This window comes from Bos mutus, chromosome 7, assembly GCF_027580195.1.
Source record: "Bos mutus isolate GX-2022 chromosome 7, NWIPB_WYAK_1.1, whole genome shotgun sequence".
Classification (NCBI taxonomy): Eukaryota; Metazoa; Chordata; class Mammalia; order Artiodactyla; family Bovidae; genus Bos; species Bos mutus.
The window spans coordinates 91,535,419-91,559,361 of NC_091623.1; the positions used below are offsets into that span (position 1 = coordinate 91,535,419).

General features: G+C 43.4%; 2 protein-coding genes across 5 annotated transcripts; both read left to right on the top strand.

Moving 5' to 3' along the window:
* The first annotated feature begins 26 nt into the window (after positions 1-26).
* On the top strand, positions 27-7,052 carry LOC102288299 (histidine--tRNA ligase, mitochondrial). 4 transcript variants are annotated; one of them, XM_014479592.2, is made up of 14 exons: positions 27-84; positions 186-336; positions 1,707-1,781; positions 2,167-2,286; positions 2,408-2,503; positions 3,322-3,447; positions 3,550-3,657; positions 3,919-4,017; positions 4,308-4,401; positions 4,731-4,858; positions 4,951-5,193; positions 5,348-5,464; positions 5,693-5,839; positions 6,257-7,052. In XM_014479592.2, the coding sequence occupies exons 2-14, from the start codon at positions 229-231 to the stop codon at positions 6,314-6,316; spliced, it is 1,521 nt and encodes a 506-aa protein (XP_014335078.1). In that variant the 5' UTR covers positions 27-84; positions 186-228; the 3' UTR covers positions 6,317-7,052. The 4 variants fall into 4 exon arrangements, with proteins under 4 accessions (XP_014335078.1, XP_070230574.1, XP_070230575.1 ...); XM_070374473.1 differs by having other exon boundaries at positions 38-336; XM_070374474.1 differs by having other exon boundaries at positions 38-336; positions 5,693-5,780.
* A 1,446-nt stretch (positions 7,053-8,498) lies between these two features.
* On the top strand, positions 8,499-13,369 carry ZMAT2 (zinc finger matrin-type 2). Its single transcript, XM_070374476.1, has 6 exons — positions 8,499-8,553; positions 8,886-8,979; positions 9,917-10,040; positions 11,243-11,316; positions 11,736-11,881; positions 12,578-13,369. The coding sequence occupies exons 1-6, from the start codon at positions 8,536-8,538 to the stop codon at positions 12,719-12,721; spliced, it is 600 nt and encodes a 199-aa protein (XP_070230577.1). The 5' UTR covers positions 8,499-8,535; the 3' UTR covers positions 12,722-13,369.
* Positions 13,370-23,943: the final 10,574 nt, after the last annotated feature.

Sequence of the window (23,943 nt, forward strand, 5' to 3'; positions counted from 1 at the left end):
CGCCCAATAAAAAGTTACTTCCGACTCCTACCGGAAGTGCGGAGGCCGGGCGGGAGCCGGAGAGGAGTGGAGTTAGTGTGCTAGGTTTGAGAAGTTGTAGACCCACTTATCTCATCTTTGGTGCTCGGTTTCGCCTCCACAGCGTCCTGTAACCCTTTCTGGGGTCCTGTCTGCCTCATTCTTAGGTCCTTTGCCTCTTGTTCCGGAAGTCCTGCTTCCTGCCGCAAGATGCCCCAGCTTGGACTCCTACCTGGGAGAGCCTGGACTGTGTTGCTTGGCCTGCTCCGGCCGCCGCCCGGTGCTCTGTGCATCAGGGCAGTCCGTTCTCACAGTCAGGTGAGCCAGACTGAGATAGCTCTGGTCTGTCGGGGCAGGATCTCCAGATCTGAAAGCATGGACTCTCAGCCTGTACTCCCGCCGTATTACAGTCGGTATTTAGTGAGTGCCCTCGATGTACCGACACAGAGTTAAGGCCTTTTAGGATGCTTTATTATTTAATCATCAAAGCAATCTTGAGAGGTTGGGGTTATATTTCCATTTTATAGTTGAGGAAGCGGAGGCTGCAAGGTTAAATGACGTGTGGCTACGTAGTAAGGGAGCATTTAAGTACAGGTCCACAATCCCTTATCTGAACCTTTTGGGCTCAAACACATAAAAAAATTTTTTTAAGCAAAGAATGTGAACATAACCACTTACGACTATAAGTAAAATGAGTTCACGTTAGAATTTACCTCAAAATGAATCTCCCTCATCCCAGTTTGTAGTTTTCAAAGATTATGGATTCTTAGGAGGGGCTGTGGGCTTCACTGCCTTGCCTTGGAGGATAGAATCAGCCAAAGTATGAACTGCACCCTCTGTATTTCTGGAAGGGTGTATAGTCTGCTGGTAGTAAAATCACAGATTCTGTTTTACCTTGGGAAAGACACTGTTGACTTCCTAGTAGATGCTTTGTGTTATGTCCAACAGGGTGCATATCTTTTGTTATTTGCAGACACAGCATTCTATTAATCTTTTTTTTTTTTTAATCCTTTCCTGTTTGTTCCACAGGCATTGTTCTCTGTTCTTGGAAGAAAAAGAATGGGCTGTTCTTGGGCTGGTTCTCTTCTGTCTTCAAGTTATTTTTTCCCTATCTCTAAGCCTAATGACCATTGCTATCTTATTAACAATTTTTATTTTTTGCTCTTTGAGTGGAGACTGAGAACTGGAGATCATACTAGTCCCTACTCCTAGATGGTCAGTGGTGGTAGTCTTGGGTTTCTTTGTGCCTTCATTGTTTCTGGGTGGTTAAACTTTTCCATATATTTGAAAACTCCAAATATGGTGAGGAAGCTTATATAGTAAACACCTGATCTTCTGTGTATCACATATATAGCTGGGTTTTTGGAAGTGTGCTGAGATTAGGATAGATAGCGTAGTGTTAAGAGTTCGTATTGCTCAGGACCAAAAGTATTTGCAGGTTGGTGGTGCACAGGGCCAGAGATACCACAGTCCTGGCCAGTATTTGGTTGCGCTAAGTCTTAGTTGCAGCATGCAAGATCTTTTAGTTGTGGCATGGGAACTGCCATTTGCAGCATGTGGGATCGAGGGGACCAGGGATCAAACCCAGCCCCCCTTGCATTGGGAGTGTGGAGCCTTAGCTGCTGGACCACCAGGGAAGTTCCTTTGGCCAGTATGAGAGAAACTGTATCTCACATTTTTCCTGCCAGGTTGCAGAGGCACTGTTTGCATCCCAACTGAAACCTCATCAAGAGAAGTCAAATTTTACTATCAAGACCCCAAAGGTAATACCCTGTACCGCACCCTGTCCATTAGAGTGCCTTAGAGTTCTGCCCTCTGCTTCCCTTCCCAACCACTTTTAATGTTTTTATTTGTTTTGGCCATACTCTGTGTCTTACAATGCAGAATCTTAGTTCCCTGACTAGGGGTTGAACCCATATCCTAAACACAGAGTCCTAACCACTGGACCCCCAGGGAATTCCCTACTTTTAACATTTTTTTAAACTAATTGTAAAAAAGTCTTTACTATTCTGGAGGTACTGGGTGGGGCTCATAGTCATCTGAACCCAAAGTGATTTCAACTCCATACCTTAGATTGTAGATATAGTTTAACTCTTTGTCTTAAATGGACTTGATTTTGTTTTCACTCCGGCTTCTTTTGATTTCTAGGGTACCAGAGATCTTAGTCCCCAGCAGATGGTGGTGAGGGAGAAAATTCTTGATGTGGTTGTTAGCTGCTTTAAACGTCATGGAGCAAAGGGGTTGGATACCCCGGCATTTGAACTAAAGGTAAGAGGAGAAAAAAGTGCAGGAACCCCATTTCTTCACCTGCCTTATTTCCCAAAGGGCTTCTAGCCTATGTTCTGGAGTTTTCCTTTTAACCATGGCACTTTCTGTTTGACCTCTGTAGGAAATACTTACTGAGAAGTATGGAGAGGACTCTGGACTCATCTATGATCTGAAGGATCAGGGTGGAGAGCTGTTGTCATTGCGCTATGACCTTACTGTATCCTGAGTTCTTGAGGCTTCCCTCTTTCAAACTCAGAGGGCAACTCTGACTAACCAGAAAAGAGTGGCTCTGGGATCCTATAGTCTTGTTGGCAGCAGTCTTTACTTCTAGTTTCTTCCAGAAGGCAATTCTGCCAGCACAGCCTGTCCTAGTGCCTTGTCATTTAAGTTTATAGTTTGTTAGGTGACCTTCCCTGGTGGTTCAGTGGTAAGACTCATGCAGGGGGTACAGGTTTGATCCCTGGTTGGGGAACTGAGATTCCCCCATGCCATGCAGCACAGCCAAAAAAAAAAATAGTATGTCAGCATCCCTGGGGGAAGCTTGCCGAAATACAAATTCTTGACCTCTAGCCGCTGATGTTCTTAATTCTGTAGCTGGAGTGGGAGTTAGCAATCTGCATTTTAAACAGGTACTTGGGAATTAGGATGTAGGTGGTCCTTGAGCATTTGAAGAAAAATTGACTTAGAAATTGTAGACAAATCCAGGTTCTGAAGCTTGACTCTTCTAAGACAGTCAAGAATTGATCTGAGTGGGAGGGAATGCCCAGACTTGAAGTTCTTGGGTCATTTCTATCTCTGTTTCCACTGCTTTTTACAGAACTTACAGTCTTGCTAGCTGGGATTCCTTCGTTTGACACTATTTAACATATATTGATTGCTAAGCCATGGGTATAGTGAGAAAGGAGACAAAGAAGGTCCTTGTTCTGATTCTGGTGGGTGAGATCTGATTGATAGAGCCCCAGTCCTCCCTAATGTCTTTCCACTGGGCCTAAACTTTGTATGCAGTATCGTTCTTCCTTAACCTATTTATGTAAGGTCCCTTTTGCTCGTTATCTGGCCATGAATAAAGTGAAGAAGATGAAACGCTATCATGTTGGAAAAGTGTGGCGGCGGGAGAGCCCAACCATAGTCCAAGGCCGCTACCGGGAGTTCTACCAGTGTGTAAGAGACCTGATGGAGGCAGCATGGTTTGATAGTTCTGGGGGCCACAACTGGGGAACTGGCTGCTCAGTAATTTTTTTCTGTCTTTTTTTTTTGCTGCAGGATTTTGACATTGCTGGTCAATTTGACCCTATGATCCCTGATGCAGAATGTTTGAAGATCATGTGTGAAATCCTTAGTGGATTGCACCTGGGGGATTTTCTCATTAAGGTGAGGCCAGAGCTGAGGACTGAGAAGCGAAGTCTGGATTTGGCCTAATGCTGTCTCAACTGTCTCAAGACATAGGTGACACCAGCCATTGAGGCTATAGCTCTAGGATTTTCTTTGTACAGGTGTTGCATTTCATATCTATATCTATATAATCATTCTGTGAAACTTCTGTCCCTTTTGAGTCAGGAGAGTTGGGACTGCCATTGTTTTGATGGAGAGGTCATTGACAAGGCATTTGGGTTGCTTCCATTGAGTTCACAGGTCAGTGACCGACGGATTTTGGATGGGATATTTGCTGTCTGTGGTGTTCCTGAAAGCAAGTTCCATGCCATTTGCTCCTCGGTAGACAAACTAGATAAGGTAATGAAGAAGACATGCTTCAGTAGACCCTGCCTTCAAACCTATACCCTTAGAGGAGATTGTGGCCAGAAGTGAGTTATTTCTGGGAGGAAAGTAAGGAGACATTCTGAAACAAGACCTGAATTTTGCTGTGCAGTGGTGATTATCGCTAGATTTCCTAAGCTGCCTCTAACTGTGCTGAGTATAGTGTTAGCTACTTGTGACATACCTAATGAATGAAACAAGATGTCCTTTTCCATTTAGAGAAAGAGGGATCTTGGGGCTAGCCTAATGTTTGGATGTGTGTGCAGATATCTTGGAAAGATGTGAGACATGAGATGGTGGTAAAGAAAGGCCTGGCTCCTGAAGTGGCTGATCGAATTGGGGATTATGTCCAATGTCATGGTAAGAACCACTGTTTTTATTTTAGAGGTACGTGATAGAACCAGAGTAAGGGTGATCTGTGTATAACTTCTACCTCTGAAACAGCTCCTTTCCATAAATGTGCTAGGTTCCAGAGCCTGGTTTGAATTTAATAACCTTTTTACTTACTATAACCAGTTATGTCAAAGATGGAGGTAGATGAGGGAAGTCTGGTCAGATGTGATCAGGATCTTTCTTTTTTTTTTTTAAAGAAAATGAGAGGACTAGTTGGAGTACATTAGGGTTAAATTTGAATGAAACACATCTGGGTGTATAGCAGAGACCTTATTTCTCCCCACATGTCTCCCCAGGTGGGATATCCTTGGTGGAGCAAATGTTCCAGGATCCCAGACTATCCCAGAACAAGCAGGCCCTAGAGGGGTTGGGAGACCTGAAGCTGCTGTTTGAATACCTGACTTTATTTGGAGTTGCTGAAAAGGTTAGCTGAGTAGGGAGTTGACCTCTTGCTGTGTCTAGGGCTCTTACGATCCTGAGTCTTGTGTGACATTGACTGTAACTTTGTCTCTGCAGGTCTCCTTTGACCTGAGCTTGGCTCGAGGCCTGGACTACTATACAGGAGTGATCTATGAAGCAGTGCTGCTACAGACCCCAGTGCATGCTGAGGAGGAGCCCCTGAATATGGGCAGTGTGGCTGCTGGTGGTCGCTATGATGGGCTGGTGGGCATGTTTGACCCCAGAGGCCACAAGGTGCCATGTGTGGGGCTCAGCATTGGGGTAGAGCGAATCTTCTCCATTGTGGAGCAGAGGATAAAGGTAGGTCCTTGGTGGGGTTAGAGTGGGACTGCATACCTTAAAAACTCATGTTTCTGGAGGTGCAGTTGGACTGTTTTTTGATGATTGTTTTTGTTTTTTTGAAATATTGGTGCAAAAGTTTTTATTAGTTTACTTTCTCTCTCTCTTTTACTAGACTTTTGGTGAGAAGATACGGACCACAGAGACCCAAGTGTTTGTGGCCACACCGCAGAAGAACTTTCTTCAAGAACGGTTGAAGCTAATTGCAGAGCTTTGGGATGCTGGGATCAAGGTATAAAGGAGCTAATATCTACACCATCTAGGTATATGTAGAATTCATGCACCAGGCCCACTTCTAGTTTATATCTAGGGTGGAACTCAAGAGCTTTCTAGTATTCACTGGAGTATCTTCTTAGGGTACAAGTAAGCTAGCTACTTACTTTTTAGATATGTTTGCTCCTGGGATTTCAGTGGTATACTTAACTTCTAAATCCCCTATTCTTAACTTCACCCTGTTTAGGCAGAGCTGATGTATAAGAACAACCCTAAACTACTACCCCAACTGCACTACTGTGAGAACATGGGAATTCCACTGGTGGTCATTATTGGTGAGCAAGAACTGAAGGAAGGGGTCATCAAGCTCCGTTCAGTGGCCAGCAGGGAGGAGGTGAGTCAGGCCAGCCAGAAATAGAAGGGACCAAGTGTTTCTACCTTTCTTAGATTCTTTGAGAAATATGTATATTTTAGCTGTGGAAGTTATCTCCAGGGTTAATAGTGATAGAGGTGAATGAGGCTCCATCCTGGGCATCCATTATAGCTGATGATTGGCTGGATGGGCAAAAAGACAAGTGAAATCTCCATGGGTATTTCAAGATTAATCAACAAAACAGACATAGATTAGGTATTTGAATCACTTTAGTCTTGAGGGGAACCATTCTCCAGGTCAGGTTGAAGCATGTACTCCTCCCTACTGGTTGCCCAAGTAGTGGGAGCAGTTGCAGAGTTAAATGAATCCAGAAAAGCAGAGGCTAAGAAACTAGTATCACTCTCTAGTTTGTCACGTGAGGGTTCTCTTATGTTTCAGGTGGCCATTAAACGGGAAAATCTAGTGGCTGAAATTCAGAAACGACTGTCTGAATCTTGATCATTACCTGAATGCCATCTGCTGATCTTTGTAGAAAAAGTTTCACCTAGGACTGACTTCGTAATGGACTTCACACCTGCTGGCCAGAATTTGTGACAAGTGTGTCTGGATCCTTCATCCTTTCTGGGTACAGAACTGTAGAACGCCCTGAGGACCCCTAGGTTAGTGTGAGCAGCTGTGCATGGGCACAGATGGCTGGTATGTAAAAGAGATATGCTGTAACTGCCAAGGCAAATGGCAGATTTGAAGTGCCGTTGAACGCTACCAACAATGTGCTGAGATGGTTGCTGTCAGCAAGTCTCTTGGAAAGTCACCTCAGGTTGAGAGGATTCTGAACCATTGAGATAAAAAGTCAAATATTTAGCCTTCCACTATGGCTTCTGGAAAGTTTGTCCAAAACCTAGTCATGGGCTGTCCAGGGAGTTTTGGGGAGACAGCAAGGAGGGGAAATGACCGCTTTCTGTTTTGTTTGAGAACAGAGATGCTATCCTAAGGGCATTGCACTGCCCATACTGATGTGGCATCTCTCTAGCCCATCCACTTTTAATAATAACAGAGTGAGCCTGTTTGTTTAATAATCTTGAATGTTGAACTTAATAGGTGACCTGACAAGATGGAGATATGTTTTTGGAGCCCATTACCTGTGCCGGAATCACTTCTCTGACTTCCATGTCCTGCCATGGAGGTAGCTGTTCTTGAAGAGGTTGTATAATATATTAAATAAAATTTAAATGGAGTAGTTTGAGTAATTCGTTATCAAGGGGTTGGTTTGCATAGGCCATAGAAAATGCTTGAGTGTACACTGGAGGATTCTGTGAACTAGGAGTAATCTCCCTGGGGTGATGCTTGTGTATTGAGTGAAGGGAGTGACCACAGTTCCCCCTTCCCCCAACTTAGAGATAAAGTCACACCACTGCATCAGTGTCTATAGTGAGACATCTGCTAAAGTTCTTCTCGGGAGTGTTGCTGATACCCACCTTCCCAAGTCCAATCATGTTGAAATTGTGCCCTTTGGAGTTGGTGATGGACAGGGAAGCCTGGCGTGCTGCAATTCATGGGGTTGCAAAGAGTCGGACACGACTGAGTGACTGAACTGAACTGAAACTGATGGATTGAATGACCCTAATGTACTCAGGTGGAGGAAAAATGAGTGAACCAAAGGGTGCTAGCGTTGCTTCAAGATAAACAGACAAATTGCAAAAAGCGCTTTGTGTTTGTGTGTTGGGAAGGCTGCAACCTTTACAATTAAGTGCTCTGAGCCTGTATCCTTAGTGCTTGCGGTGAATCACTAAAGTGAAGCATTTGAGACCCTATAACAGCAATTACTCATTGGAAGATAAGTTATCACCAACCTAGAGAGCATATTGAAAAGCAGAGACATTAGTTTGCCAACGAAGGTCCGTCTAGTCAAGGCTATGGCTTTTCCAGTGGTCATGTTTGGATGTGAGAGTTGGACTGTGAAGAAAGCTGAGCGCCGAAGAATTGATGCTTTTGAACTGTGGTGTTGGAGAAGACTCTTGAGAGTCCCTTGGACTGCAAGGAGATCCAACCAGTCCATTCTAAAGGAGATCAGCCCTGGGATTTCTTTGGAAGGAATGATGCTAAAGCTGAAACTCCAGTACTTTGGCCACCTCATGCGAAGAGTTAACTCATTGGAAAAGACTCTGATGCTGGGAGGGATTGGGGGCAGGAGGAGAAGGGGTCGACAGAGGATGAGATGGCTGGATGGCATCACTGGCTCGATGGACGTGAGTTTGAGTGAACTCCGGGAGTTGGTGATGGGCAGGGAGGCCTGGTGTGCTGCGATTCATGGGGTCGCAAAGAGTCGGACACGACTGAGCGACTGAACTGAACTGAACAGCGCTTCAGCCTTAAATGTTTGGAAACTCCTGGAATGCACGCAAATTTATTAGAGTAGATCAGAGAGCATTGATCTGAACTTATTTTCCTCTTGTTAAGACGAGTTGAATCTGCCTGTTTTGAAAGCCAGGGCGAAAAGGTTTGCAGGCGCCCTTACTTCCGTGTTGCTTCATACTTGCCTTGCGCATGCGCTATTTCCTTGGCGCGGAGGCGGGGCTGACAATCCTGTTTTCGAAGCCCTCCAGTTTTTAAGCTCCTTTAGAACACGAGACTCTAAGCTGATTGGAGGCAAGCTTGCTTTACGGCTCAAGGCCGCTTTTTACGGCATTTTCCGGCTTCCCATTCACTTCGCAGTGAAGATGGCGTCAGGCAGTGGGGTAGGTGTTGTGTGTGAGGAGGCTTGGAGTCGGGGGTAGGGGGTGGCTTCTCGGCGTTGAATATTCCACACCCAACTGGCTTTCCGACGCCTCTTCGCAACATAATGGCTCCAGTCCAAGAGCTCCCCAGTGAGGCTCTCGCGCAGGGTCTGAGGAATAGGGGAGGGCTCGGGTTGGGGTCCTGAGGTAACCTTAGCCTCCTAGTGGTGTCCGGAGAGGCTTCACTCTCTTCAGGTCCCGGGCCGCCTTGGCAGCGTGGACGCGGTGTCTTCAGTTTTTCCAGGAGTTGGACACGATTAACGGCGAATCTTAAGAGCATTTTTTCCCCCCAGACAAAAAACTTGGACTTTCGCCGAAAGTGGGACAAAGATGAATATGAGAAGCTCGCCGAGAAGAGGCTCACGGAAGAGAGAGAAAAGAAGGATGGTGGGTACTTGCTCCATCAAGTGCTAACTGTATTGTAGAGGCGATGCAGTGGTTGGAGAGTGGGTGGGGAGTTGAAATGCGCTGTCCTCCATACTTCTGTAATATCTGGCAGAGTATTGCCTCCCTGGTTCTCGATTTCTTCAGGTATAAGGTGAAAACGAGATGGATTGAAGTGCTTTTGAGGTGCTTTCTAGCTCTGTGATTCTCGGCTTCCTTGCTCTGCCTTTGCTTGGCTCATTTAGTACTTTCCTCCGGTACAGAGAAGAGAGTGGAATCCTTAGTAGCGACAGGAGGAGGAGTATTTCGCTGCTGTGTGTTACTACTATTGAAGAGCCTCTTTTTCTCAGCAGGAAACAGTATTATTTAACCTAGTACTGTTTAGTCTAGCACTGTTCTCTGTGTGATAGACAGTGTCAGGGAGTTGGTGCTCCTCTTCTAGAGATTCCACTATGTAGAAAGAAATATCTTACTTTCTCGTCTGTTTTCAAACCGTACCTTCTTCTGCTTTCTTCCACACCAGGTTACACACTCTAAACCTTTTAGTTTTTATGTAACTTGTGTAATAGTGCTTGGCATGCAACAGATTATTTCCTAAATATTGGTCTCCCTTTTAAGAGTGGTCTTGCTGTTCTTTTAAAAGGTTGCTTTTTGTGCAGATTCAGAACTCTTGCCTTCAGTTAATTAATGAATTTAAAAAATTGCTTTTAGATTCTTTGGCTTTAAAGTGGAGAAAAGATGTAGAGAGTTAAGAATTGCTTGTCATTTTTTGTGTTGAGCTTCTCCTTAGCTGCTGCTAGAAGTGACTGTTGTGTCCTTTGCTTCATGTTTCAAAAAAGAAATGAAAGTAGACCTCTGGATTTGGACTTTATGCATTTCTTTTCCTTTCTGGTTAAGGAACTCTAATAATGAAGGGACTTCCTTCCCCATTATATTTCAGGAAAACCAGTGCAGCCAGTTAAGCGAGAGCTTCTCCGGCATAGGGACTACAAGGTGGACCTGGAATCCAAACTCGGGAAGACAATTGTCATTACCAAGACCACCCCACAGTCTGAGATGGGAGGGTGAGTGGCTTTTCATCTTTCTCTGCAGCCAGGAAGTGTTACGCAGGGTACCTGCCCCCAGAATAACAACCTTGTTTCCTGTAATTCCATCCATTTTCCTCCAGGGTCTCTAGTTAACATGTCTGTAAGAGGGGGTTACTCTGTAAGCATCTTCATATTAGCACTATATCTACTTCTTAATATTTTAAAAGGGATTATTTGTTCTCCTTCCAAAGGAAGAAATGAAGGAAAGGACTACTGAGAAGATTTCTAGGGGAGAAATTAGGTGCAACTAAAATGGAGCCCAGTAACTGCTGACGGTGAATAAAGGGAGTTGAGGTTCAAGACTGGCTACAGAAGTTGTAGTTGTTATGTATTTTCTGGTTGTGCACCTTCCTCCTAGACCCTAACCTTTAGGAAGAAAAGTCTCACAAGAACTCTTCATCTTTTTGCCTAACACTACTACTCTGTCTAAGTGTGTTTTCCAGCAGGAGCATAACCAGATAACAATAAGTGACACTTCTCTGAGCTGCTTCTCTGAGTAAACTCACTGTTAACTTTCCTCTTTGTGTTAATTATCTATTGCTATTTGTGTTAATACATTAACCCAGTATTTAGCAGCATAAAACAAAGAATAGCTCACAATATCTCACATGGGTAAGTAATATGGGAAAGGCTTATCTAGGTGGTTCTGGCTCAGGGTCTCTCAAAGCTGCCATCAGGGTGTCTGCTGGGTCTGCATTCATCCGAGGTGTAAGTGGGGCTGGAGGATCTTTGTCCAAACTCTGTCACATGACTGTGATTTGGAGGCCTCAGTTTTATGCTCTATGGGCCACTCCATAGTGCTGCTCACAACAAAGCAAGTGGCTTCCCCAGGGTAGGTGATCATCTACCTGAACAGACTAAGCAGAATGCATGTTTTTTAAAAAAACCTAATCTTGGAAGTGACATAGCATCACTTTTGATATAGTCTATTGATCACATGGACTAACCCTGGTACACATTGGGAAGGGCCTGTATAGAGTAGGGATATAGGTGGCATCATTGTGGGGGCCATCTTGGAGGTTGGAAGCCACACTCCTCCAAGAGCAAAGGCTTTGTGGAAATGAGAAGTGTCTCTTCTAAAAAGAATTTTTACCTAAAAATGATCAGTTTCATGGCTGAAAATGATAAAATCTTTATAATCAGATTTGAAACTAGTGTTGTTTCTTTCTGTTTTCTAGATACTACTGCAATGTCTGTGACTGTGTGGTGAAAGACTCCATTAACTTCCTGGATCACATTAATGGAAAGAAACGTAAGGCTTGGAGGTAGTTTGTGATTGAGGCTGAGATTGAATTTTGGTGATGGGGTAAGGGAGAGGGTAGTTTCTATTGAGCCTCTTTTTCACGTCTGGGGCATTCTCTAGTTCCTTCAGCGCAGGCCATTCTTTACTTCATTATTTAATGTTCCTGGAGTCCATGAGGTGAAAACCTGTTTTAGGCTCTCAACAAGTCCAAAACATGGTTTTCTCCTGGGCCCAACTGTCCCTATTGGTGTGCATTTTCTCAGTAAGAGTAGTTGAAAGTTGCTTTATCTTGTTATTGGGGGCTGCTGCCAAGAAGTTTTTTTTAGTCCTAATATTTTTTACTGCATGTTTTATGAGTTGGAAAAGACTTTTTGAGGGACTTAGGAAGTTTTAAGAACCTTACCTTTTTTTCTATTGACCCTACCCAGATCAGCGAAACCTGGGCATGTCTATGCGTGTGGAACGTTCTACCTTGGATCAGGTGAAGAAACGTTTTGAAGTAAACAAGAAGAAGATGGAAGAGAAGCAGAAGGATTATGATTTTGAGGAAAGGATGAAAGAACTCAGAGAAGAGGTAGGCTCTACTATCCTTCCTTCCCTTCTCCTTCAGCTTTAAATTTTATGTTATGAATCATGAGGAGGCTCTTTTCCTCATCCCACTCCTACTCCCAGAGGAGAATTGTGTCTCCTGAACTCCTATACAGTAAGGGAAACATTTATTGCCCTTGTTTGGGACTCTGATAATCTGAAGGAAATGGCTCTAAACCTGTCCTTTTTCTCTAAACTTTCTGGGCCATACTTTTTTTTTCTTTTTACTACCTGAGTTATTAATTAAGTGCACCTAGTCTCCATTAGTCCTGTGGAACCAGGCTGACTGGGTCAGAATTCTGTTTCCTCCACTTACTGGCTGTGAATCTTGGACAAGCTGTATAACCTCTCTGTACCTCTGTTTCCTCATATTAGAGATCTTAGTATGTAATATACATGAAGCACTTAGACCATCTCCTGGCTTATACTGTATGCCCTGTGGCTTTTCTCCCATCACCTTTTTGTGAGCTGGAGATGAACTGGGATGTAGGATTGAGAAATGCTTTCCACCGGCTGAAACTTCTCTTTCCTGTCCCTTACAGTCTTTACTATGGCTTTTCCTCTGCTCTTGAAATTTTACTTGTCTATATTTTTCTTCTAAAGATGGAAAGGACACTCACCTATCTCTTTCAGCAAGGTTTGCTCGGGAGTCTGAACTGATTCTGAGTGATTTCCCCTCTAGGAGGAAAAGGCCAAAGCCTACAAGAAAGAGAAGCAGAAGGAGAAGAAAAGGAGGGCTGAGGAGGACTTGACATTTGAGGAGGATGATGAAATGGCAGCTGTGATGGGCTTCTCTGGCTTTGGTTCCACCAAGAAGAGTTACTGAGGCTTTCTATGCTTGGCTTTTTGCTGGGCCTAACTGTGTGTGTGTGGGCGTCATTTTGGGGGAGGTACTGGGGAAAGTCAGTAAGAGTGGCAATGGGGAGGGCTAGAGGGTGGGTGTTTCTGGTTTTCCTCCGCCTTGGGAGAGAGCACAGAATGCAAAGGAACATGCTGTGGCATATTCCTTCAGCCTCAGTACATCACTGGAGACACAGGACCTCTGACCATCTGATTTCCCAATAAAGAAAAACCCCTCTTCTGAGGCTGCTTTCCCGAAACTCCCCTTGCATCTTTCCCTCTTCATCTGTCCATCTCTTATCTGAGCATCCTACATTTATCCTGTGTTCTGCCTTTGTTTTAATTTTGACTCAGCTTACAGCAGAAGGGTTCTCTGGGTCCCCAGTTTCCAGTTGACAGTATATCCTTGACTTCCCCCACCCCCCAACCTCTCTACATCTCCCTTGTGGTTCTCTGGCCACCTGTGCATGCATGTGTACTTCTGCCTGGATCTGTGGTATGTGCGGGTGCGTGTGCATGAATCTGTCACATAGAGGGAGCCTGAGCTAGAGCCTCAAGAGCATTGCTGCCTTGGGGCCTGGTGTTCTCAGCTTCTTCAGAGCATGTAACAGGAAATTAAATGGGATGAGTGGTGTGGTTTTTGTCTGGTGAGTTTTTTAACTTTTGTTCTTCATATGTAAACTCTGTTCAGCTTTTCCTTTTTGTTTCATTTTATTGAGGATTACCCTGTTTTTGTCTTCCTTGTAAGCAGGCTCTTGGAAGAACCTGTTTGATGCAAAAAAGAAAAAGGAAAAAACCTCATATGGGAGCCCTTGGGTCTCAGAGGCTGTTCAACATGTATAATAAATGGCATTGACTGGGCCTATTTCACATTTGGTGGGAACATTCCATATTCTTCCCTGTGTATTGTTTTTTTTTTTTCTTCCCCACACTTTTTCTTCTCCCTGTATTTGAGCCCTGTCACTTTTTTTCTAGATTTCCTTCAACGTGAGTTATACTTCCCTCTGATGGGATCTGTGCCTGGAGGAGTCTAAAAAAACTTTTCCTATTTTTTAGCCTCCTTTGATCTGCTGGTTTTGGAACAGCAGAGCTCAGGGTTGAAAACTTAGTGTTTTCTTAACTATCTGCAGTTAGGCTAGGCACAGGGTTCTCAGTTTTGCACTGTTGACATTTTGGCCTGGATAATTCTTTGTTGTGGGGGCACCCTTGTGCATTATAGGATATTTAGAATATCTTTAGCATCTACTCACTAGTTGCCAATAGCACCTTCTCCAAGTTGTGACAGTTAAAGATGTCTGTGTCCCCTGGAGGTTGGGATGGAGGGATAGAATTCCTTCTCTTAGCCCCACTGAGAACCATTAAGAAGCTGCCTTGCCTAGTTTGGTCTAGCTTGAGAATTAGATGGCACAGAGTGGTTAACTAAAAACAACTTTGGTATTCCCTGGATCAGGTACTATGCCAGGTCCCAGGGATGCAGAGGGGGGGAAAAAGTCAGTTCCTTAAAGTAAAAAAACACAAATGGTAATTACACAAGTTTTAAGCAAGTGAATTCTATAACAACGTTAGTTGGTTCTCTACCTTGAAAAGTGGGCTCTATTTTGGTTAACAAGGCTGCTACCATATGGGTTGTTGACATTTTCTGCCTCATCTAGCTCTTCTGACACCTTTATGTAGCATCTGAACCACTTGTGGGTCCCCCAGAGTACTATATACTCTTCCCTTTGGACTTTTGTGCAAAATTTCCTGTCGGACATATCTTTTACCTAATTTTATTTCTGATGCTGAATCTTGCCACTGGAAACACTGAGTGTCATTACTGGTTCACAATTTCTCCTACAGTATTTGCTGCAGGCATATTAGTTGGTGCTTTCCTTGGCAGGATTCTGTGTTCTACAGGTCCTCTGGTAAGAATCTGCCTTTGTCCCCTGGGTCCTTTTGTTCCCCCTTTCCAGATAGACTGGAGAATTTGTCAATGTGCTGAGTTCCTTCAGTGCTTCAGTATTCTTGAGGCAGCTAATTCAGCTTGACTTCAAGTGATTTCCCTCCTGTTTTGGTACTGGTGGAATCTGACTTCTGGTTACCTCTACTGAAAAGCAATTCTGAAGTCCATTTTCTCTACGTTCCCTTGGGACTCCAAGTGGTTTGAGTTTCCAAAGGATCTGTTTAGCTCATGGGTGTTTAGAGGGGTTCAAGCTGGTGAATTAAAAGTGGAGTAAGGAGATGGTATGGAAATTTAGGACCCTAGAGCAATCCTAGAAGAATTTCTTGGAGGAGAAACTTTCTTGATGTTTGTGGTCTTTCTAAAAATCCAAGGAAATTTTGCATTCTGATTGAGGAGTTTTCCTATGACTGGCCTACTTGAGTTCATTCATTCAGTGAGTTCTGAGATGCTGAACTTGTTCTAGGTCCTGGTAGTATCTTCTGGGACAAGGTATCAAGGCCCCAGCTATCATGGAATGTACATTCTGGTGGAATTGCCAATTAAAGTATTTAGGGAACAAAAGATCTGTATGGCTTCTGATGATTCTTTGGCTTCAGGCACCCCCAGGGCCTCTTGAATCTCTCCCATAACCTCCAAAAATTTAAATACGAAGAGTCTTTAATCCAGCAAATCTACTTGTATAAGTATCTGTTCTAAAAACAGACTTGCTTATGTACACATACATATACAAGGATATTTAGTGTGGCTATAACAGTGAAACATTTAAAGTAAAACTAGTACATTTATACTCAAGTAAAATTCATCCATTACAGTATGTATGAATTAGATCTATATATATACTGACAAGCTCTCCAAGACATGTTAACAAACAAAATACCCAACTAATCCCCAATAAGCCTACCTGCACCCCTCACTCCCACCAGTCAAGACTAGTGTGTGTATATTTATAGTGTGTATAGAACTGGAGGGATGCACACTGAAATCGTAAACATGGTTAACTGGAGAAAAGTAGGAATTGTGGCTGTTTAGGGTATTCATATGCAGTTTCTAATAATTTTTTGAAATAGTAACAAGTAATACTACATAACACCTGGGAACTGTGTAACACCTGGGATAGGCGCCCTAGGGTTTTCCTGGTTAGCTGCAAATTTCCAAGATAAGGCCCGAATAACGATTTGCAGCTTCTAAAGATTCAAATCTGACTCATTGCAGTCTCAAAATTGTTAAGTTTACTTAGCGGCCCTGTGTGTGTGGGCGGGGAGCGGGTGGAGTGTGGGCGGGGAGGGGGTGGGGTGTGGGTGGGGAGGAAGAGGCTGGAGGAGACTCCAGAGACTAGTTGACCAGGTGACTGCCGAATAATAGAAGGGAAGGGGCCCGGAAGCAACTCCGGAAGAGCTCACTAGGAGATAGGAGAGGGGAGACTTGGGCCCGCAGGTGCGCACTCTCCCAAGTATCTGGACTGGGGATGGGGGAGCAGATGGATTTTCTAAGGTCTCCAAGTTAGCCCGGATCACGTATACTCTGATTGGTTCATTATGACGCAACTCTTGCTCTGCAGTCAAGAGGACATAATACGGGGAGTTTTTTCGGGCTGGCCGTAGCTCAGCGGTTCCTTCGACTACACAGTGTTTAAATTACCCTCTCTGAGGGTGGTTCGAGACCCGCGGGCGCTCTCCAGTCCTTTTGCCGCTGCCCGCCGGGAGCGCCAAAGTGACCAGCTTTCCCAGTGGTTGTTTAGCTCCCATTCGACTAGGAACCGGGGATCCTTGGAGAGATGATGCCTGGTTCTAGAACTGGGGCAGGAAATAACAGAGGTGAACCTAGCGGATCTTGGATTCACCTAGTAGTTCCCGAAAGTAAGGAAATGCTAACCTCCCCCCACCCCCACCCCCCAAAAAACCCTTTGAAAATTACTTTTGATGTTAGGTAATGTTTGAGTTTTTGTTCCAGTAGTTATCCGTTATACTTCTGTCTTTTCTAAGTCCTCAAATAACTTTTCCATAGGTGGCTGTATTATTTACTTTGTCAGCTATATCTTGACTCCCTCTTATTTATATGTGCTGTGCTAAGTCGCTTCAGTTGTGTCTGACTCTGCGACCCCCTGGACTGTAGCCCGTCAGGCTCCTCTGTCTGTGGAATTCTCCAGGCAATAATACTGGAGAATTATTCCTCTTCCAGGAGATCTTCCCGACCGAGGGATGGAACCTACCTCTCCTGTGGCTCCTGCATTGCAGGCGAATTCTTTACCGCTGAGCCAACCCATTACTTATATAAAGATCAATTATTTTATTCTTTTTTTCCCTTTTCTTTCCTCTCAAATTGAGACATATTGTTTTCAGAAAACAATTTGCATACTCTTTCCCCAGCCTTGTTACCTCCTTTATTTTACTTGCAGATCTACAACTTATTAGTATATTTAACACTAACCATCATGATGCTTTCTGAATTTTCCTGTTCTTGGTTGGATGAAACTAATTTTCTAGTAAGTTCCTCAAAAGAGGCTCCTGAGTACAGTATTCTGAGTTCTTGCATATTTAATACTGATTTTCTATAGCCTTAGTATGTAAAGGACATATTGGCTGGATATAAAATCTTGGGTCTCACTTCTTTTCTGAAGGGTGTTTAAAAACTTATTTGCTGCCTTTCTTGTGTGCTGTTGTGAAACCTGTTACCAACCTAATTTTTTTTTCCTTCCTAAGTAATTTGGTCATTTTGCTTGAAGCCCAGAAGATTTCTTTTTCTTTCAAATCTAATTGATTTTTCTAAGATACCTCAGTTCTGTTTTTAAATTATTTGATAAAATTCCATACTGTTTCTATAGTGACTGCACCAACTTATATTCCCACCGACAGTGTATGAGGATTCTCTTTTTTCCACATTCTTGCCAACAGTTTTCATTTATTGTCTTTTTGATGATAGCCATTCTCACAGGTGTGAGGTGGTATTTCTTTGTGGTTTTGTTTTACATTTCCCTGATGATTAGTGATATTGAGCATTATTCTATGCAATCTGGAAGCTAGGTCAGTTTTCTTTGTTTTTTAATATTGTGGTAAAATACACAGAAAAAAATTACCATCTTAACCATTTTTAAGAGTACAATGGATTTAACTCAGTGGAATTAACTATGTTCATATTCTTATGCGACCATCACCACTGCTCATCTCCAGAACTTTTTTCATCTTGCAAAACGGAAACCATATCTATTAACTCTCCACCCCACCTTGCCCCTAGCTTCTGGCAACCACCATTCTACTTCCTCTCGCTATGAATTTGACTACTTTAGGAAATTCATATAGATGAAATTGTCAGTATATGTCTTTCTGTGACCGGCTTATTTCATTTAGTATACTGTGTGGTGGCATGTGATAGGATTTCCTGGATATATACCCAGAAGTGGAATTGTTGGATCATATGGTAATTTTGGACTTCTTTGGTGGCTCAGATGGTAAAGTGTCTGACTACAATGCAGGAGACCCCGGTTTGATCCCTGGATCAGGAAGATCCCCTGGAGAAGAAAATGGCAGCCCACTCCAGTATTCTTGCCTAGAAAATCCCATGGATGGAGGAGCCTGGTAGGCTACACATAGTCCTTGGGGTCACAAAGAGTTGGACACGACTGAACGACTTCACTTTCGTTGTAATTTTATTTTTAGTTTTTGAGGAGTCTCCATACTGTTTTCCATGGCAGCTGCACAATTTTACATTCCTATCAACAGTGCACAAGGATTTCAATCTCTCTATATCGTTGACATTTGTTTTTTTTTTTTTTTATAGTATTCATCTTAATGGGTGTGAGATGATTCCTCTCTATTCTCCTATGTTATTTTTCTAGTAGGTCTGCATCCATATAGTGTTAGTATTTTTATTCAGTTCAGTTCAGTCGTTCAGTCGTGTCTGACTCTGCAGCCCCATGGACTGCAGCACGCCAGCCTCCCTGTCTATCACCAACTCCCGGAGTTCACCCAAACTCATGTCCATTGAGTCAGTGATGCCATCCAACCATCTCATCCTCTGTCATCCCCTTCTCCTCCCACCTTCAATCTTTCCCAGCATCAAGGTCTTTTCAAATGAGTCAGCTCTTCGCATCAGGTGGCCAAAGTATTGGAGTTTCAGCTTCAACATCAGTCCCTCCAATGAACACCCAGGGCTTATCTCCTTTAGGATGGACTGGTTGGATCTCCTTGCAGTCCAAAGGACTCTCAAGAGTCTTCTCCAGCACCACAGTTCAAAAGCATCAGTTCTTCGGCATTCAGCTTTCTTTATAGTCCAACTCTCATATCCATACATGACCACTGGAAAAACCATAGCCTTGACTAGATGGACGTCTGTCGGCAAAGTAATGTTTCTGCTTTTGAATATGCTATCTAGGTTGGTCATAACTTTCCTTCCAAGGAGTAAGCGTCTTCTAATTTCATGGCTGCAGTCACCATCTGCAGTGATTTTGGAGCCCTCCCCCCGCCCCCCAGCAAAATAAAGTCTCTCACTGTTTTCACTGTTTCCCCATCTATTTCCCATGAAGTGATGGGACCAGATGCCATGATCTTAGTTTTCTGAATGTTGAGGTTTAAGCCAACGTTTTCACTCTCCTCTTTCACTTTCATCAAGATTCTCTTTAGTTCTTCTTTCTGCCATAAGGGTGGTGTTATCTGCATATCTGAGGTTATTGATATTTCTCCTGGCAATCTTGATTCCAGCTTGTGTTTCTTCCAGCCCAGCATTTCTCATGATGTACTCTGCATATAAGTTAAATAAGCAGGGTGACAATATACAGCCTTAATGAACTCCTTGTCCTATTTGGAACCAGTCTGTTGTTCCATGTCCAGTTCTAATTTGCTTCCTGACCTGCATACAGATTTCTCAAGAGGCAGGTCGGTCTGGTATTCCAATCTCTTAAAGAATTTTCCACAGTTTATTGTGATGCACACAGTCAAAGGCTTTGGCATAGTCAATAAAGCAGAAATAGATGTTTTTATTAGTATTACATTAATTTATCTAATAATTTGGATACAACTGAGATCTCTATGATGTTAGGTCAAAAGAACTTACTCTAAGAACAAGGAATATTTTTTACTTGCTCAAACCCACTTTTGTGTTTTTTAGAAGTACATCAAAGTTTGCTATACATGAAATTTTGTACATTTTTTGATAAGTTTGCTTTTAATAATTTCTACTTTTTAATTTATAAATAGGACCTTATATTCTGTAATAGTTTCTAATTTTTTATTGTTTCTGTATAGAAAGGTTGTTGATTTTTGTATGTAAATTTTATGTCCTAACACTTTGCTGAATTGTTCTATACTTTTCCAGTTTTGTATACCTCATTTGTTTTTCATTCTCTGATTGCTTTGGATAATTACTCCAATGCAGTGTTAAATAGTAGTAGAAATAAAAAGCATCCTGGCTTCTGGTTCAAGATGGCAAAGTAGAAGGATGTATACTCATCTCCTCCTGCAAAAGCACCAAAATTGCAACTAGCTGTTGAACAACCATATACAGGAGGACAGTGGAACCCACCAAAAAAAAAAAAAAAATACCCCATGTCCAACGACAAAGAAAAGCTGCAGCAAGACAGTGGGAGGGGCGCAATCACGATAAAATCAAATCCCATACAACCCCACCTCCAGGTTGGGCAACCCACAAATTGGAGAACAATAATACCAAAGTGTTGTGAAGGTTCTGAGCCCCATGTCAGGCTTCTCAGCATGGGGATTCAACAAAGGAACTGGGAATCCCCAAGGAATCTGACTTTGAAGTCCAGCAGGATTTGACTATAGGACTTCCACAAGACTGGGGGAAACAGAGACTCCACTCTTGAGGAGCACAAACAAAATCTTGCATGCATCAATGCCCAGAGGAAAGCAGCACTGACCCCACAGGAGTCAGTGAACCAAAACTACCTGCTAATGCTGGAGTGTCTCCCTGTGGAGGCATGTGTTGTCAGGGGCTCACCACAGGGATAGAGGCACTGGCAACAACAGTCCTGGAAGGTCCTCCTTGGTGAAAGTCCTCTTGGAAGTTGCCATTAACCCTATCATAGAGCTGTAGGCCCCAGGGTTGGGTTGCCTCAGGCCAAACAACTAACAAGGAGGGAGCACAACTCCACCCATCAGCAGATAATTGGATTAAAGCTTTACTGAGAAAGACCTATTTCATGGGAAATAGATGGGGAAACAGTGGAAACAGTGTCAGACTTTATTTTTTGGGGCTCCAAAATCACTGCAGATGGTGATTGCAGCCATGAAATTAAAAGACGCTTACTCTTTGGAAGGAAAGTTATGACCGACCTAGATAGCGTATTAAAAAGCAGAAACATTACTTTGCCAAAAAAGGTCCGTCTAGTCAAGGCTATGGTTTTTCCAGTGTTCATGTATGGATGTGAGATTTGGACTGTGAAAAAAGCTGAGCACTGAAACACTGATGCTTTTGAACTGTGGTGTTGGAGAAGACTCTTGAGAGTCCCTTGGACTGCAAGGAGATCCAGCCAGTCCATTCTAAAGGAGATCAGCCCTGGGATTTCTTTGGAAGGAATGATGCTAAAGCTGAAACTCCAATACTTTGGCCACCTGATGCGAAGAGTTGACTCATTGGAAAAGACTCTGATGCTGGGAGGGATTGGGGGCAAGAGGAGAAGGGGACGACAGAGGATGAGATGGCTGGATGGCATCACTGACTTGATGGACATGGGTTTGGGTGAACTCCGAGAGTTGGTGATAGACAGGGAGGCCTAGCGTGCTGTGATTCATGGGTTCGCAAAGAGTTGGACACTACTGAGTGACTGAACTGAACTGAATTGAGCAAGACCTAGTCTTTCCCACCCGTCCCTCCCATCATGAAGTTTACAGAACCCTCTTAGCCTCATCCAAGGACTTCCCTGGTGGCTCAGACAGTTAAGCATTTAAGCATCTGCTTACAATGTGGGAGACCGGGTTCAGTCCCTGAGTCAGGAAGATGATCTGGAGAAGGAGATGGCAACCCACTCCAGTACTCTTGCCTGTAAAATCCCATGGACAGCAAAGCCTGGCAGGCTACAGTCCATGGGGTCACAAAGAGTCAGACACGACTGAGTGACTTCACTTTCACTTTCTTAGCTTCATCCACGAGAGGGCAGACAGAAGAAGCAAGTAGAACCACAGTCCCACAGCCTGGCTAGAACAAAAATCACATTATAGAAAGTTAATCAGGATGAAAGAGTTATATCCCAGATGAAGGGACAATATTAGTTCAGTTCAGTTCAGTTCAGTCGCTCAGTCGTGTCCGACTCTTTGCAAACCCATGAATTGCAGCACGCCAGGCCTCCCTGTCCATCACCAACTCCTGGAGTTCACTCATACTCACATCCATCAAGTCGGTGATGCCATCCAGCCATCTCATCCTCTGTCGTCCCCTTCTCCTCCTGCCCCCAATCCTTCCCAGCATCAGAGTCTTTTCCAATGAGTCAACTCTTCTCATGAGGTGGCCAAAGTACTGGAGTTTCAGCTTTAGCATCATTCCTTCCAAAGAAATCCCAGGGCTGATCTCCTTTAGAATGGACTGGTTGGATCTCCTTGCAGTCCAAGGGACTCTCAGGAGTCTTCTCCAACACCACAGTTCAAAAGCATTAATTCTTCAGCACTCAGCCTTCTTCACAGTCCAACTCTCATATCCATACGTGACCACAGGAAAAACCATAGCCTTGACTAGATGAACATTTGTTGGCAAAGTAATGTCTCTGCTTTTGAATATGCTATCTAGGTTGGTTATAACTTTCCTTCCAAGGAGTAAGCGTATTTTAATTTCATGGCTGCAGTCACCATCTGCAGTGATTTTGGAGCCCCCAAAAATAAAGTCTGACACTGTTTCCCCATCTATTTCCCATGAAGTGATGGGACCGGATGCCATGATGTTCATTTTCTGAATGTTGAGCTTTAAGCCAACTTTTTCACTCTCCTCTTTCACTTTCATCAAGAGGCTTTTGAGTTCCTCTTCACTTTCTGCCATAAGGGTGGTGTCATCTGCATATCTGAGGTTATTGATATTTCTCCTGGCAATCTTGATTCCAGCTTGTGTTTCTTCCAGCCCAGCATTTCTCATGATGTACTCTGCATATAAGTTAAATAAGCAGGGTGACAATATACAGCCTTGACGTACTCCTTTTCCTATTTGGAACCAGTCTGTTGTTCCATGTCCAGTTCTAACTGTTGCTTCCTGACCTGCATATAGGTTTCTCAAGAGGCAGGTCAGGTGGTCTGGTATTCCCATGTCTTTCAGAATTTTCCACAGTTTATTGTGATCCACAGAGTCAAAGGCTTTGGCATAGTCAATAAAGCAGAAATAGATGTTTTTCTGGAACTCTCTTGCTTTTTCGATGATCCAGCGGATGTTGGCAACTTGATCTCTGGTTCCTCTGCCTTTTGTAAAACAGCTTGAATATCAAGAAGTTCACAGTTCACATATTGCTGAAGCCTGGCTTGGAGAATTTTCAGCATTACTTTACTAGCATGTGAGATGAGTGCAATTGTGCAGTAGTTTGAGCGTTCTTTGGCATTGCCTTTCTTTGGGATTGGAATGAAAACTGACCTTTTCCAGTCCTGTGGCCACTGCTGAGTTTTCCAAATTTGCTGGCATATTGAGTGCAACACTTTCATAGCATCATCTTTCAGGATTTGGAATAGCTCAACTGGAATTCTATCACCTCCACTAGCTTTGTTCGTAGTGATGCTTTCTAAGGCCCACTTGACTTCACATTCCAGGATGTCTGGCTCTAGGTCAGTGATCACACCATCGTGATTACCTGGGTCGTGAAGATCTTTTTTGTATAGTTCTTCTGTGTATTCTTGCCACCTTTTCTTAATATCTTCTGCTTCTGTTAGGTCCATACCATTTCTGTCCTTTATCGAGCCCATCTTTGCATGAAATGTTCCCTTGGTATCTCTAATTTTCTTGAAGAGATGTCTAGTCTTTCCCATTCTGTTGTTTCCCTCTATTTCTTTGCATTGATCACTGAGGAAGGCTTTCTTATCTCTTCTTGCTATTCTTTGGAACTCGGCATTCAGATGCTTGTATCTTTCCTTTTCTCCTTTGCTTTTCGCTTCTCTTCTTTTCACAGCTATTTGTAAGGCCTCCCCAGACAGCCATTTTGCTTTTTTGCATTTCTTTTCCATGGGGATGGTCTTGATCCCTGTCTCCTGGACAATGTCACGAACCTCATTCCATAGCTCATCAGGCACTCTATCAGATCTAGGCCCTTAAATCTATTTCTCACTTCCACTGTATAATCATAAGGGATT